Below are 16,440 nucleotides of genomic sequence, written 5' to 3'. Positions count from 1 at the left end.
GGACAAAAAAACTTCATGTCTTTGCATGTTTAATGTAACATATATTCCATGGGGACAGTTGAGAGCTATGACCTTTCGGATCCAGGAAAAAGAAAAGTAAAAAAAGAAGCTATTTTATCAATTTGGGGTCTCTTTGAACTTTGAATTGTATATTAGGTATGGTTTGGATAGTGAGTTAAAAGTTAAATAAAATATTATTATAATATTATTTTTAATATTATTATTATTTTAAAATTTGAGAATTTTGAATTGTTTATTATATTTTGTGTAAAAATTTACAAATATTATAACGATGAAATGAAATGAGATGAAATGAGATGAGACGAGATACTTTTATTATCCAAACGGGGCCTCTTAGCTACCCATGATGGAAGGTGTTTTCTTTTACTCTAAGTTAGTGCTTTCTAAAAAAAAAAGAAAAAGTGAAGGATAGTGTGAGGAGGAAAATGATCTCGACAATCATAAGGTATATAAGTTTTACACACTTGACCTAAAAAATATGGATAAACCTAAAACATATATAAAAGAATTATTTTTTAATAATAAATCTAACTATTTTTTAAAAAGAGTGCACAGTTTACATATTTTAAAACTATGTCATGCATTACTCTTACGATTATTAAGAGAAAACTCCATGTACTCTTTAAGGTTAAAAATTTATACTTTTTATTTGTTTTTTGGTTTTCCAAACAAGGCCTTAATTTGACAGTACGGTTTTTAAACAGAGTCCAAGACTAGCTAGATAGAAGCTAGCCATCAAAAGAAACATAAAATTTTACGAAAAGGACCAACTGACCAATCAATTCGATTGGGTTTGGCCCGCTAATCAAGCAAGCGTGTAGTGAAGCACCCACCCCCATGTGCCTAAAATTACCACACGAAACTGTGCCCATATTGTTCACAAACTCATTGTCTCATTACCAACATAAGCCTTAATTTTATGGCAAAACTAAAGGCGACTTGTATTTTATATTCATAGCTTAATGCACGCTCTCTACTCCTATATATATTACTACCAAACCACCAAGCACTTTGTCTTCTCCATTGAGTTTGAGTTACGAGAGAGATAGATCAGAGGGCTAAAAGAGAGAGAGGAAAGATCATGATCAAGTTGAGGTCAAAGAGGTTTTGCAGAAGCAGCTCAAAGCTCAGTGGTGGTAGTGGAAATGGCAACAAAATCAAAGGAGGAGAAAAAGGGTGCTGTGGAGGCATAAGTGAAATCAAATGGGAACTTCGACCTGGTGGCATGCTTGTCCAAAAGAGAGACACTGGGGAAAGTGTGGGAGAGGGAATGATCACAGTTAGAGTCTCATCAACTGTCTCAAAATGGCATGACATCTCCATTGAAGCCACTTCAACTTTTGGTAATTATGCCTTGATCTCATGCATATCTTGTACGTACTTGCTTACAATCAGTGTTTTTGCATTGTTTTACTGTACTGGATCCTCTGATCAGAACATGAGCTTGAGCATGTATAGGAGATGATCTTAATTTCTTGTGGGAAGTGATTAAGTTTCCATTTGAATATATATATATATATATATATATATATATGTTCAGGAGAATTGAAGATGATACTGTCATTGGTGACTGGTTTGGAGCCAGGAGAGCAAAGGCTACTGTTCAAAGGGAAAGAGAGAGAGGATGGTGAATACTTACACATGGTTGGGGTTAGAGACAAGGACAAGGTGCTGCTGCTGGAAGATCCAGCTACCAAGGAGAGGAAACAATATGGCTTGGCAGGAGACCAATCAATTGGGGCTCCCTTTCATACCATTAGTGTATGAATGAAAAAACTTAATTAAACATATTGTTCAGTACTAACCATTAAAAAAAACAATGCTAAAACAAGGTGATGAGTCCTTCTCCATTTGGCTAGATTAGGGACTGCTGCTTGTATCCCTTTTTTCTGTGTGTGAGTGAGCAACTCTAAATGCTGGCTTTAAGCTAATATATATATATATATATATATATATATATATGGGTGATCTCTTTGTATTAATCATTCCCTCACTTATTTTCCTGGCCTTTTCCCTCATTATATAATATATACGACCCATGCGTGCACGCCGATCGACTCATAGAATTTTGAGGAATAAAGCTAAAGCAGTACTAAAGTAAGTTTATTTTTATGGCTAAAAGCTGGCATTTTATGGGTTCCACAGCATGTATGTATAGATTGCTTGAGCCAAAAGGGAGTGAGTTCTATTGATAATTCATTCGAAGAAAATATCCTAAAGAATCAAATATTTTAGGTTCTCAAAGTGCGGGGCAAAGGGGTCCAATGACAGGTATTCAATTCTTTTTTTTTTTGTTGTATAACTTTGGACAATATCATTCGTAGACCCCTCACACCTCCTCATGCACACCCCACCCCCTTACTTGCTATTGCTATGCTAACAATATTAATAAAAGCTAGTATAGTCCAATAATAAAAAAAAAAAATTGTAGGCAAACAAGAATAATTTGACACCATATATATATATATATGCTACAAGAAATACAAATATTTGTAACGGATTATTTACGACGATAAGGATTATTTGCGACAAAAATAGATTCATTTTGACAAGAAATAATTATTTTCGTTGAAAATAACTAGTCACAAATAAATAGTTTTCTTGAGTGTAGAGTTTGTTTAGAGAGAGAGGGGGAGAAACAAGAATGAAAGCTATAATTTGCATCTCATTTTACTAATTCTAATTAATAGGGATTTAACAGAAGTAACTATTTAAGATATATGAAAAACAATAAATTTTGGGAATAGAAAAAGAAAATAAAGATGAAAAACACACATATTTTTATTTATTTATGTTTTTTTTTAAAAAGAGGACGGTACCTCAATTTTATTGATAGCCCTCATTTGTGGCGGAGGAAAATCGTGATTACAAAAAATCTTAAAACCCAAGCAAAAAAAAACCTTAACTATAAGACCAACATACAAAGATCCCACATAGCAAGAAAAACAAAACCACAAGAAGAACCCACACAAAACAAGAGATAAAAACAACTTGCATAGAATCGTTAGTGCACAACAATAATTAAAATGCCAAATTAAAACAAAAGCAACGGATCACATATCTCACTATGATAGCCGCATATGCGGCAATCCAATTTTGTCCATGCGAATAAGGCCACTAAGCTTACTGGGCACTGGGCAACGACTGACTGTCGTCATTCCAGTTCATATTTAAACCTCCAGCTTCCTACTTTGCAAGATCAAGAAAATTAGCCACAACATTTCATTCTCGAAAGACATGACTTACTTTATACTCCATGCAACCAAGACAAGTTTGGATATCTTCTCAAAAGTCCTCAAGATTCCAAATATTACATTCTCCTATAGTAATCCATCTAACAAGTATTTGAGAGTTTGTCTTAATATGAACTTAATGAAAACCAAGCTGACAACACCTTTTAACCCCTTCCAGCAAACCTCTCATCTCAGCAAAATTATTAGAACATTGGCCTAAAAAAACTGAATAAGTCATACATAAATTACCACTAGAATCCCGAATAATACCCACAGCACCAGCTGACCCAAGATTACCCAAACTACTCTCATCAATATTAAGTTTTACTCAGTTCTGCTGTGGCCTAATCCATTTAACCACAAAAACCTTATTTGGTTTTGGAATTAAATCCGGAATATCTAACCTTTTTAAGAAATTAATCCTTAATCGGGAGTCTCAACACTTTGATGATTAACTGTATAATTCTATGAATCCAAAATTTAAAAACATGCCAGACCGATCCCACTGTCTCAAACTTGCCTTCATACCTAGCTTTGCAACGCCGATTCCAAAGCTTCCAAGAAACAAGGGAAGGAAGAATACCAAAGATAGTCCTAACTTGAGACCCATTACCAGCACGACGAAACCAATTATTAACTTGTTCCTGCCAAGTTCAAAAGATACCCATATGCATACCGAACTGAACCGAAGCCAGGCGCCAAATCTGTCGAGCAAAATCATCAATACAAAGCATATGATAAGATCCTTAATGTGCCCTGAGGAGCAGCAATTACATCTCGAGGCTAGGTGAATACCAACCATTTTAACCTTAGCATCCACACTCAAACAATTATTAGAAGCCTTCCACATCATAATGGAAAGCTTCTCCACGTCGTGTTGAGGACCATCATTTACAGACCCTTCAGGACAGCTGCATTCACCTTCATTAGACACAGCGGGACTAACCATTTGCTCCTGTTCTTTTTCATTTCCAGAACCCTGAAGATCCAAAAACCCTCCCATGCCACTTTCATGTTTTTCCTCAGTTTCAATAGGCTCCTTCACACCTGTAATTTTTGGGGCATCTTCAACATGAGTAGCCTCATCATCAAGCCCTGTTTTTCTCATTTCCTTACCCAAACTTGCCCCCCTTCAATTTCTTTTTTTTTTTCACTACCACTTCGACAGGTTGTAGCATTATGCCCTTGGCATCTGCAAGAAGGACAATAGGCAGGCAGTGTTTCAAACACTACCTCCTGCCACCGACTATCTTGCAGCCCAAGTCGACCTATCCAAAAATAATGAATAGGTTCCTTCGACGCGTTAACCTCAAGACTTACTCGTGCTTCGTCCATTCTGGTTGCACATTTCGTCGTATTATCACAACATATAAACTTCCCAATAGGTGTCGTCAAAACCTTCAGGACAGAAGAATGAAAAAAGTTTGGAGGAAGTCTTGGTAAAAAAATCCAAACCGGGACACAAGAGGGCTCGAATTTCTCATCAAAATCTAGTGTCCAAGCATAAGGGCGGTATGTACACCCATTCATATCACATGACTTTCTAGATAATGCTTTGTTAAAATCCGCTTCATTGGAGATTCGTATAAAGACATTATGCGGTTTTTGCATGGAAGAGACAACTGGCATGCTTGACAGTCCCCATCAGGAACGAATGAACACTCTAATATCATCTAATGAAGGCCTCTATTGGAGAAACTTGATCACTATGGAATATCGGAAAGGCGTAGCAGAGCGTTCAATCTCCTCTGCAGAGAATGTAAAACAGAGCTCCCCATCTATAATTTTCGGAGGATGGAAAAACACCTTCATCTCAGGCAACGGTTGCGGGACAGCGGAGACAAGGTCTGCAAATGACCGAGGGAGGCCTGCCGGATGCAGCAGAGCCTCATCAGCGACCATGCAAACCACGTGAAACCCTAATAAGAAGAGAAAACCTTAAACCCTAGCAGAGCATGAAAATAATACACATTCAATAATTTTCGTAACTTTTTATATAAATAAATGATATTTTTCTAAAATAATTTATAAAAATAACATCATTTTATAAAAATAATCTTAATTTAAAATATAATTATATAAAATATTATAAAAATGATTATACATGTATCATTATTCTGGATAGAATTGCTTGAATTTAATTTGGGTCATGGCCACATAATATTAACAAGAAGCCCAGAGCTGGAGCGACAAAGCCCAATACAAGAATAATAGCGAAGCCTAAATACAATTCCATGGACTAAAAAGTCTCTATAGGTCCTAATTGATTTATCGTGTTGGGGTCTTAGGTAGCTTGTGTAAGTTCCAGATGAAAGGGGGTATTGATAGATATTTCCTTATATTTCTGTTTCGAAAGTTCCAGATCGAGATCGATTGATTGAGACAATTGTATGCAGATAAGAGACGAGCATCTACTTTTTCTTATCCCCAATTAATGGATCTACTCGGAGCCAGCATGTGTTTTGCCTTTTGTTTACTTTGTTTTCCAGAGATAATATAGAGAGCAGATAATATTCTGTATTCAAATACATATATGTACCAGCCATGGATATGCATATTATTCAGAGTATATGCATAAAAAAAGTCATCTTCCAAGATAATGAAAGCTAGCTTAAGGGTTAGCATGCAGAGCTACTTTAGACCAAGTTTATGAAAGTCAATGATCTATCATCTACCCACTTGCTTCAGATATCTATAATGATCCCCCCCTTTGCCCTTCTTATCAACAAGAGAAGACAGCCTCTCACTTCCATGTTCCTTTAAAAAGTTAGAAAAAAAAAAAAAAAAGTAAAAACCCCAAACCAAAGCACTCCACAACTTTCTCTGAGTTGACAGACTTAAAGCGTTCCAACTTCCAACACCAAAGGATCGAGTTTGTTTTCTCTATCTATGGTATGCAAAAATCTCCTACAGTCTCATAAATTCCAGCATATGTGGTTCCATCTCTTATTTTTCTAACATCTTTGATCCAATATATATTGCATGTGCTCTGTTGACTGCTGATGCAGATGGATGCTTTTCTTTTTCCCGATCACAGAGTATAATAGGTTGGTGATGATTTTCTGCTTGAGAAGATGGTTTTAATTATTTGTGTTGACAGAAGATAGAGAGCACAACTGAACAAACCCAACAAAGGCTTTGTGTTTGAGCTGTTTGTGCTCTCTCTTCTTCTGTCACCATAATTTTCTGCTGTTTCGAACATTATCATCCTCCTTGCCTCGGGGTTTTCTGTTATATCTCCATGTTCTGTTAAGGTAAGATACATGAATACTTGGTTCTTGCTATAAGGTTAATTATCCTCAACTGAACTTTGTTCCGGGGTTTGAAATTTGTGTCTCTGATCTTGGGAGCCTAACTTTTATTTTGTTGCAGTTGTTTGTGCCAAAGTAATTTCTCTAGAATTAGCTTCTAAATTAAGATAGACACAATGTGAGATCCCATAATATCTCGACATTAAATACTATGGAATCTACATGTTGTAACTATCTATATTCTATTTCTAAATTCAGAAGATATAATTGAAGGAGATTCTAATCCTGTTTTGCTTCTGTTACTATGCAAATGAAAACGTATTGGGATGCAGAGACATGTTTATGTTGACTGTCATGTTCAAAAAACAGTTGACCCATGCCTAGTGGTGATTTAATGTGAAAACGACATGTTGAGACTGTATCCTATTCCTATCTCTTCTTCTTGGCGTTGTTCACTTTTATAGCAGAGCATGATGTTTATTACAAAGTATTGAAGGAATCCCAATATTCACTATGACTGCAAAGGGATTTTCTGAGAATAAAATAAAAATCTCCTCAAATTTGTGTCTGAACTTGTAAGGAACGCATGCAGTTTTTTTAATTCATAATTTTTTTATCATTTTAAAATTTTTTTAAAAAATATAAAAAAAAATATTAATACACTAATAATCAATTTCTTAACCAGTAGTCTATTAAGTAAAAAAAAATTAAAATATATGAAGTGTCAAAAAATGAAGTGGACAAAGTAACATTTTTCTATTAACTTTGCCAATAGTATTGTATCGTAACTCCACTAGTACACCCTAACCTGACGTCCCAAACATTCTGCAAATAAACGTAATTTGGCTCTGTAAATTGATGGGAAAATTAAGCAAACAGGAATGGATCTCATCCATTATTCCAAAGTAGGCACTCCTTATAACTTAAATCTCTGTGCGTCTACAACTTTCTTTTTGTTTTTTTATTCATTTGGATTTGTTTTGGCACTGACTAACATTATCTCAGTGCCCCCTACTATGTTGCAAGGAAAAGAAAAAGTCCAAGAGTCTATGCCTTCTCAACTTCTCTTCACGAATCGACCCTGCACAAAGTATTTTTAAGAGATCATCAATCACCGAGATGAAATTGATGTAGCATTGGCGACAAATAGACAAGATTATAACATACCCAGATCAATAAACATGTCCAATGTTTCTTAATTTATAATATACTAAGTTCTAATAACTTTTGTTCTTGTTCTATCCCGAAAAATCTAACCGTTATTTGCTGTTAGAAGTTTGAACCTTTGGTTCTTTGAAATGCATGTTGAAGGGATGATCAACAATCAGTTGGAGTCTCAAAGATAAGAACAATAAGATTGAGCAAAGTCCATTTGGATTAGAGATCTCAGACAGAGTTTGGTTTGACCAGTTGTTCATAAACTAATCAAACAGTACTTGTCACGACCAAAAATTAAAGTAGGATAGGATAAGATTACTGAGAAATTTTTGGAAAAAAAAGACTTGTCAAAATAAGGTAGCTTTGAAATTAATAGCGGTGTGGGTCGTGTGACATCGATTGAAAGTGAAACATGAGACAGAATTGGGACATCCTCTCTAACAAGATAAAATTAGGGTTAATGAATTCAGAATTTCATACTGATTGCCGGTAGCCTCAGCAATGGCAAGAATTAGCTAGACGTTTCAGCATCATGTACCATTTTCTCAATTAATATGTTGACGTGACACATTACACATCGGAAATGTTGATTAGGCTTTGTTTGGAACCTAAAATCGTCTCAATTCATTTCAACTTATCATTATAATTTTTTCAAATCTCAACATAAAATATAATAAATAATTTAATTTTTTTAAATCTCAAAATAATAATAAATAATAATATTTTAACAGTATTTTATTATCTTAACTTAATTCAATTTAACATCTAATCGCAACCTAACTATTTCCCTGTTCACACTTCACAGGCAGTCTAACTTGAATGGAACTCTTTCTAGATTGGAAAACCCTACTGGGGATGGCCACCGACTTGTGTCAATTTGTTTTTGGGAAGTAATCTAGCTACCGACATCTTATATAAAAATAATTTTATAAATTAATAAAATTTTATGTGATTTATTATATTATAAAATTATTTTTATTATAAAATAATAAAATAAAATGACGTTAATTTATAAAATTAATTACTCTTGTAAAAAAGATAATTATAAAAAAAACACAAAATAAAAATTTACATTTACACTTATCACAGAACTTCTCGAGATCACCTCCAGTTCTCTTCTTGATTAATAACTACCAGTGTCATTATTTGGTCACAGATGTCAGATGAAAGAACATCCACATTTTGAAATCAGAGGAAGTGAGTCATTTATGGCTCTCTTCGTTAATTTTTTTTTTTAAAAAATATTTAAGTACTTAATAAATATTGTAAGATATCACCTTAAGTTTTTTTAATATATAAAATAAATAATAAAATTTATCTGATTTGAATTTTTAAAATAAGTAGCGATTTTATCATAGCAGAATTCTTCATACGATAATTTCACATTAAAAAAAAAAAAAAAAAGGAAGAAAAGAAAGAGAGTGAGGGTTATATACCTTCATACGGGGTCGCTTCTCAGCATTAAGCTTTCGAACTTCGTATCGGATACGCTTTGAGAAGAGCCTGTTCTGCCTCTTCTCCTTGTATCTCAACACGCTTGCTTCTCTGTGCCTTGTCTTCCAACCATCTTTGCCTTCCGCTTCCTCCTCCACTTTCATGCCACCAATATCAGCACTACTGCAACCCATTTCTGGAACCGCCCATATGTTACCAACGTTGCCCCAACCATCCCCTAGAATCTGCCCAATCCACATGAAATGTCACAAGCCAACTTCAGTGCATGCAGTTCCAAGACCAACTATACAAATTACTTTTTGGTTATTCGTTTCTGGCCGATGTCGATGGACCAAGACAGAATATAATATAGTATAATGGAATGATAGATATTATATCTTTTATGTTTGGATCTTTAAGACACAAGAAAAAAAACACTTGATTTGACAATTATAGCAGTTTTTTAATTAGCTTTATCTATCTATTATTGGAAGGAGTGATTGATTGTCAATGCCCTCTGCAGTCTGAACCGTTTATTGGCCCTAGAAAGGCTTCCAATGATAGGTTTCTACTCTTTTACATTCCATTCCTCCCAAAACTCTTAGCAAGTGTCAAAGTAAGAGACCAACCCCACTATTTTTGTTTTGCTTTTTATAAGGAAACAACCCCAATCTAACCCAAGCCCGCTCCCATGCGAGTGAAGAAAAAGAAGAATGTGGATTAATGTTGATCTTCCTGCAAGCTTGGGTTCCGGTCACGAGCACCTATAAGGCTATATTGGTCATGATCTTTATACTATACACCATATTTTATTTTATTCAATAAAAAAAAAAATCACGTGTGATGTAGTAAACATGAGTAAAATCTTTCTATGGGTCACTGCAGTAATGTAAAGCTGAAAATATCAGGCATTCCAACCAACAACAAAAAGTGTTGGTGAACTGGGCCATAGCCACAGCTAGGTAAGGTGCGCTTGGGCCACCATAAGCGAAAAAGTGATGTTGCCCAGAATTCCAATAAGCAATCGGCCGGAGTCAAATACGAAAAAAATTTATTAATACCACAATGATATAGCTATGATCTTCATCCAGCTTCACAATTTAAACATATGTGTATGAATTATGAAAATTGTTGAGATAATAATAAGGATATAGAACTGTACGTAGCTAAGATCTTACATTGGCACCGTCATGGGCAAAAAACCGATCCTCGTGCAAGTCAGGCACAGTCTGTGGGGGGGACTCTCCGGCAATGAAAAGCGGGCCCTTTCCAGACCAAGCGTTTAAGATGCCCTGATAATCAAGCTTCAATGACAGCAACCCCTGCATCTTCGTCCGTTTTATTGCACAAGGCGGCCATACGTCCGCCGTGCAGCTGCTCACCTCTTCCAGCTCCTTCTTCTCCACTAGTACCTCCGAGTAACACACCCACTTCTCCTCCTCACTCGGTTCTCTCTCTTTGTTCCTCATGGCCGTCCGTACCAGCTTGGAGTTCGTGTTGTTACAGTAATTGCCACCGACATCAACACCCTCCTGATCCCTATCCTTTCCCCCGTAGGCGTACGTTAGTGACGGCGGGGAAAAGAGCGAGTCATCCTCCGAGGACGTCGAAGCCTCGGCAAGGAGGCTGTTAAGGGTGGCGCCGGGTTCGGTGTCGAAGAGGAAGGCCACGTTCTCGTCGTGTATGTCTTTGTCGTCCACTAGGTTTTCCGGGTGTAGAGGAAACAGGTTCAGCTGGTGCTGGCTACTGTGATCATCTGCATCGTGTTGGTTGTTTTTGTGGCTGTGCGTCATTTGGGAAGAGGTTGGTGAGTTTTCTGAGGAAAGTTCCAGGCGGAGACTGAGGAACTTGGGCTTCCTGGTCTTGGTTCTTGTTTTGCGTGCTGGTTTAAGCGTTGCTCTGGCTTTCTCTTTCTTAGTCCGAGACCTGGTTTTCATATCCAGAGGACTGTTCTTGTTGCACATGATCTCTCAGCGCATTCACACACTCACAGACAAGGCACTCTATGGCTTCCTCAGGCTGATCTCTCTTCCTGGTTGAAGCCGGGGAATGAAGAAATTGTGAGAAAAAGTGAACAACTTTTTGTGGGGGCCGCAGGAGTTGGACCCGTTGGGAAGAAAGGTAAGAGAGAGGAGAGGGGTTAGAGTCAGCTATCTCGTATTGAGGGATGACAGTGATAGAATGCTTTTATCGACACGTGGGCCGAGAGGATTGGGATTTGGGTGAGGGACTGGATTGTGTTGTTATCCAGATATCGTTTGCCGATGGATGGTGGATTGGGTATTTCAAGCCTATTATTATTATTATTTTTTAATTATTTTTCTTTTTAGCAATAAAAGCTGCACTCTATACTTTATACGTTGTGAGTCTTGGACTCTTGAGTAATGTTAATTCACGTGATGGGTGCCTTATTCGCTAGCTCCTTTGCAATGCTGCAAGAGTAATCTTATGATTTTAAATATCCATGTCACGTATTATTTAATATTATAATTTTATTTAAATTTTATTATTTAAATAATATATTTTAAATACCGATTTAAAAATATAATAACTCGAGCTGCAAATATCCTTCTTAAGTAAGAGCATTGTTTGGTCTTACTTCTGCTTAATTGTGTTTGGTCCGAAGATAAAAGGCTCCCAAAGAAATTACGGCAAAATTTTCACTGTTCTACTGAGTGTGAGACTATCGCCATCATTCGACTCTACTTAACACACATGGGTTTACATTTTGTTGGCACAATAGGAAATGTCCAGAGATGACGGGCAAAAAAATCCTCCAATCAGCATGAGCTTTACACGGAAAAGTGTAGGGTGGGACCCGAGTCTTTATCGCTTTTGTCTTCACCTTAGTGTACTGCTGGCAGCCCACGTGTACCAAGTTGGCGGAAAAAGAAATATCCCAATTTAAAATTTTAAAAGTACCTCTTTTATAAATGGCGGCAGACTGCAGTTTGTTACTGGTCAGCCCAATTGCACAGTTGAATGCTGATGACGTCGTGCTTGCTTCCATGGTCTTCTGGAATTGAGGTGGTGATGGGCATTCCGAGAATTGAACTCGGGACCTCTCGCACCGACGGACCGTAAGCGAGGACCATACAATTACCACCAGACCAAATGCCCTTACGACGACAACTGGTTACTGTACTTTAAGATGGGAAGGTGTCGGTGGAATTAGATTAACGATTGTGCAAACCTCACATTTTTTTTTTTAAATAATAATAATAATATTATAATTATTAAAAAATTAAAATTTTCATATTTTTTAATATTTTTTAAAATAAATATGCAAACTTTCACAAACTGACTATAAAGATCATTTGCGTGCACATTTTGGCAGTGGGAGCGGGACACTGTTGTGTTGAACAGAGTGCATGCGTTTCACGGTTGTAATTATTTGGACCGTCTGGATCTGATTTAACAGTCCATGTATGAATCAGGCTCAAACACCAAAAAAACAAAAACAAAAGGCAGACTGCTAATTTTTTCTTTGGGCATGGATAAACAAACTGGGCTGAACTTTCGGCCCCAAGTTCAAGGCTTACTTTCGACCTAAGGAATCCCTCCTGATCCACAAACATTCACGTGCGAGTCAGCGACCTTACATTATATTTGATTTTTCTTTCTCTCTCTTTTTTTTTTTTTAATTTTATTCTAGCGGGAACTAAATAAATTCTTCAATTCATCATCTATATACTATAAATTTGGTAAGTAATATATATATATATATATATATATATATATAGTGTGTGTGGTATAGGAATGATGTAGTAGAATTTTTCAAAAAAGAAAGAATGCATCTTGGTAGGGAAAAATTTTATTCATTATTCTCATATACTATATATATTTTTATTTTATTTTTTTCTCTTACCGAATGTATAGTATATGGATGATGAGTAGAATAATTTAATTAATTTAAGAAGAATAAAATCAAATTTTAAAAAAATAAAAAATATATAATATATAGAGATGATGAATAACAAAGCTCGTAGGCAGGAGAAATACTTATAAAGACAAAAGCATATGCCTCACCCCGGTTTTCAAAAAGAACGCATAAAATAAATGAAAAAATCAACAAATATTCTATTGATATATATGTGTGTGTGTGTGATTTTTAAATATTTATTTGTGTTTGGGTGGGGAGTTGGTACTTAGATATATATTAGAAGAAGCTGTACTCATAAAGTGGTGCAGGATAGATATATATGATCTTTATTTGGCATCCAAGAAAAAAAGTAGCTAGAGAGATGGCATGGAATGTTGCATTATTATATATATATATATATATATATATATATGCCATTTTGAGTCTCACACGATCGAAGTCCTTCATTTGGTTATATCATATTATAATTATTATAATCAACTTGGCAGCTTGCATGTAAGAATTTCCAATTTGGGAATTAGTTTGTGCATAAAATGACAAAGTACTAGTATACTTAATTTGTTCTTTAGTTTAATTAATTTTATATCAATCTTACTTCTCCACGTATTAGTTATTGATATGTTCAAAATAATAAAAATTAAAATTCAATTTAAAAAAAAAAAAAACTAATAAAATGAATCGTGTAAGTAAAAGTGTAAATACATGTAGCACTATCCATAGATATATACATTAATTTAGGTCCAATAAAATCATTGCTTTGGCTACATCATGCATTGTACTCAATCGTGCATGATCACTTTATATATAATAATTATATAAGAGAAATGATACTTATAATTGTGAGTGTGTAAGTGCCGTACAGTCGTTTTAAAAAAAGTGAATAAATATGAGATCCACATGAAAAGAAATTAATTTTTTAACAGTGGACTCTACTTTTTTTCAAAGTAACTGTACGACATTTACGCATTTCACGACTGTATGCAGTATTACTCGTTATATAAAACCTCATGTTATCGTCAATGTTTTGTTAATAATGCTTTCAATTAAGTTCATCGATCGCCAGATAGTCCGTTGGGGCCATGGCATGCATATAACGTGATTAAGCCACAAGTGTACAGAATCTGAACCCAATGACAGAATAATTAGCTAGACTTTTAGAGAGAGAGAGAGAGAGGCAACTTTTTTGATCTGATCATCATGACTTGATCTCATGCTATATATATTGTATATATACCAAACTAATTGACAATAATTACGATGTCTTTGAAAATTTAGCAAAGGGCCGGAGATCATGCATGCAAATTAAGTAGTTATAAAAAGCATGGTACTTTACTACGGCCAATACGGACTAAATTGATCAGGACCTTTGATCTTGGATCTTGACCAACGATTCATTGTATATAAGTCCTTAATTAATTAATAAAGAGAAATTCTATTTACAGTCTTCAAATGGAGATTGTATATGCATGCACATTATTAAATGAGAGAAAATATAATTTAAGGAGGGATAATTTTATAATTTTAAAAAATTTTAAAGTTAAAATAATATAGGCTTACATTGTAGTTCCCATTTGAAAACTATATCTAATATTATTCATTGGTAAATATAGTCAGAGGAAACATGCGCGCATACAGTAAATGTTGTTCAGAATCTTTGAAAACAATAGCCCTTAATTAATTAATTAATTAATTAGATATATATATATATATATATATATATATATATATATATAAGCGCCGCGCGGCTGAATTAGTACTTTCTCTTTTTCATGCGATCGAGATCAGCTTCTACACCTAACTTACTTTCATTTTACAAAGAAAGTTAGGAGCCAATTCATTCAAGTAGGAAGATCGGGGACTGAGGGTCACCTTTTTCCACTGCTCACGACCCCAAAGTCAGCCCAATTAGGTTTCGCAAATAATAAACATGAGTTTCATTCGGATCATCAGTCTTTTTGTTCGGGTAAGTTTTTAATTAAATAAGTCATTTTGTCCAAATCATCGATATATAGATGAATGCGCAGTCGATCGTTAAGCGAGGGATTCATCAACTACATGATGATCGTGAACATTATACTTCTTAATGTCGTGTTTCATGGGCTTGGACAAATCTACGTAGGCAGTGTCACGATGTGTATTGTTTAGAGTCCATAATAGTATTCAAGTGTGGCTGTATAGTGACGTTTCGTACGTCTATGACGGTGAATAAAAAATAAGTGTTGTGAAAGTAAAAAGAGATGACACCAAGATTTACGTAGTTTGATAATATGCCTACGTCCACAGAAGTTTAAGGAGGGAAGTCTCCAATATAATATATATATGTTTATAATTACTCATGAATCCTCATATCTCACTATATAGAGAAGGTTGAAGATCTTCTTATCTGTCTTAAAACTCTCTCTTTATCCGTTTGTCTCTTTTTTGCCGTTCTCTCTATTTCATTAGTTTAGTCCCCTTCTATGTTGTCTAGGCCTCTCATTTTCTACCTTGTTCGTCTCTTTATTTTGGATGCCAGGTGGCAGATCTCCCTTGCGTGAGTCTTTTTGCGTTATTCTCCTAACCTGGCATTTTACAACCCTCATATCTCTTTTATTTCTCACTTTTTCCCTGGTATTTGCAGTCCTTATATCTCTATTATCTCATTCTTTTGTCCTTTAATGATATCTTGATGGGCTGAGCCCAATTTATGAGCTATGGACATTTTTCTCCTTTACAATACCGTCTTCCTTTTTACGTCTCATTTTATAATATATAATAAAAAGTAATGGTAGATATAGTTTTAAATAGTATATATAAATCTCGCACAGGACTCCCGTTAAAAATGAGTGAGGTTTATTATTAAAAAATTAATTCTTTCATGTGAGTCTCATATTTATCCACCTTAGAAGTGTGACTTCATGCACATTTTAAAATTGTAAATATCATTTCTTTTTTAAATATGATAACATGATACTTTTTTATGTTAGTACGAAATGTTATGTCCTTAACTAATTAGTGTTTTTGCAAACACTTTGAACGGCATAACATTTACTGATAGAACGATCGAGAATATATATATATATATATTTATATTAATATATAATGTTCATAGAGATTAGCTAATAATTATTATTATATATATATAAATTATCAAGACTAGTTAATAAATAATTAATCATTACATATATATTAACCTCAATGCACATTATGAATAATTCAATCAAACCTTAATTCTAACAAAATGTCGTGCACAATCATGAGTAAAAATAATTTGATCGTGCACCTATTACTTAATTAGTCTTATAAAATCGTTGACCATCAACACATGATCATTGATATCATTAATTAAAAATGGATTTTTTTATAATTTGTTGGGTGCTAATTAATTACTTTATTATTTGTTTACTCGTTACTTGAAGAAGATTTTTTAAGATTCTACTCCACCACATAACCTAATTAGATCCATGGAAAAATTCAAATG

The 16,440-nt window shown here is 34.8% G+C and overlaps 2 protein-coding genes and 1 long non-coding RNA gene across 3 annotated transcripts; 2 read left to right on the top strand and 1 right to left on the bottom strand.

The window, feature by feature from the left end:
• The first annotated feature begins 1,013 nt into the window (after window positions 1-1,013).
• On the top strand, window positions 1,014-1,935 carry LOC109019565 (BAG family molecular chaperone regulator 2-like). Its single transcript, XM_019001874.2, has 2 exons — window positions 1,014-1,364; window positions 1,562-1,935. Exons 1-2 carry the CDS (start codon window positions 1,103-1,105, stop codon window positions 1,786-1,788), a joined length of 489 nt encoding a protein of 162 aa, XP_018857419.1. The 5' UTR covers window positions 1,014-1,102; the 3' UTR covers window positions 1,789-1,935.
• Window positions 1,936-5,708: 3,773 nt separating this feature from the next.
• On the top strand, window positions 5,709-6,789 carry LOC109009667. Its single transcript, XR_001999091.2, has 2 exons — window positions 5,709-6,146; window positions 6,263-6,789. It is a non-coding gene; the product is annotated as an uncharacterized LOC109009667 (long non-coding RNA).
• A 453-nt stretch (window positions 6,790-7,242) lies between these two features.
• Window positions 7,243-11,305, bottom strand: LOC109009665. Its single transcript, XM_018990245.2, has 3 exons — window positions 10,276-11,305; window positions 9,100-9,342; window positions 7,243-7,586 (listed from the first exon to the last, which is right to left on the bottom strand). The coding sequence occupies exons 1-3, from the start codon at window positions 11,059-11,061 to the stop codon at window positions 7,563-7,565; spliced, it is 1,053 nt and encodes a 350-aa protein (XP_018845790.2). The 5' UTR covers window positions 11,062-11,305; the 3' UTR covers window positions 7,243-7,562.
• Between the last annotated feature and the right edge of the window lie 5,135 nt (window positions 11,306-16,440).

The sequence above is a fragment of the Juglans regia genome, chromosome 1 (assembly GCF_001411555.2).
Source record: "Juglans regia cultivar Chandler chromosome 1, Walnut 2.0, whole genome shotgun sequence".
Lineage (NCBI taxonomy): Eukaryota > Viridiplantae > Streptophyta > Magnoliopsida > Fagales > Juglandaceae > Juglans > Juglans regia.
Note: the sequence above shows the minus strand (reverse complement) of the source record. Positions and strands in the feature narration are given on the sequence as shown.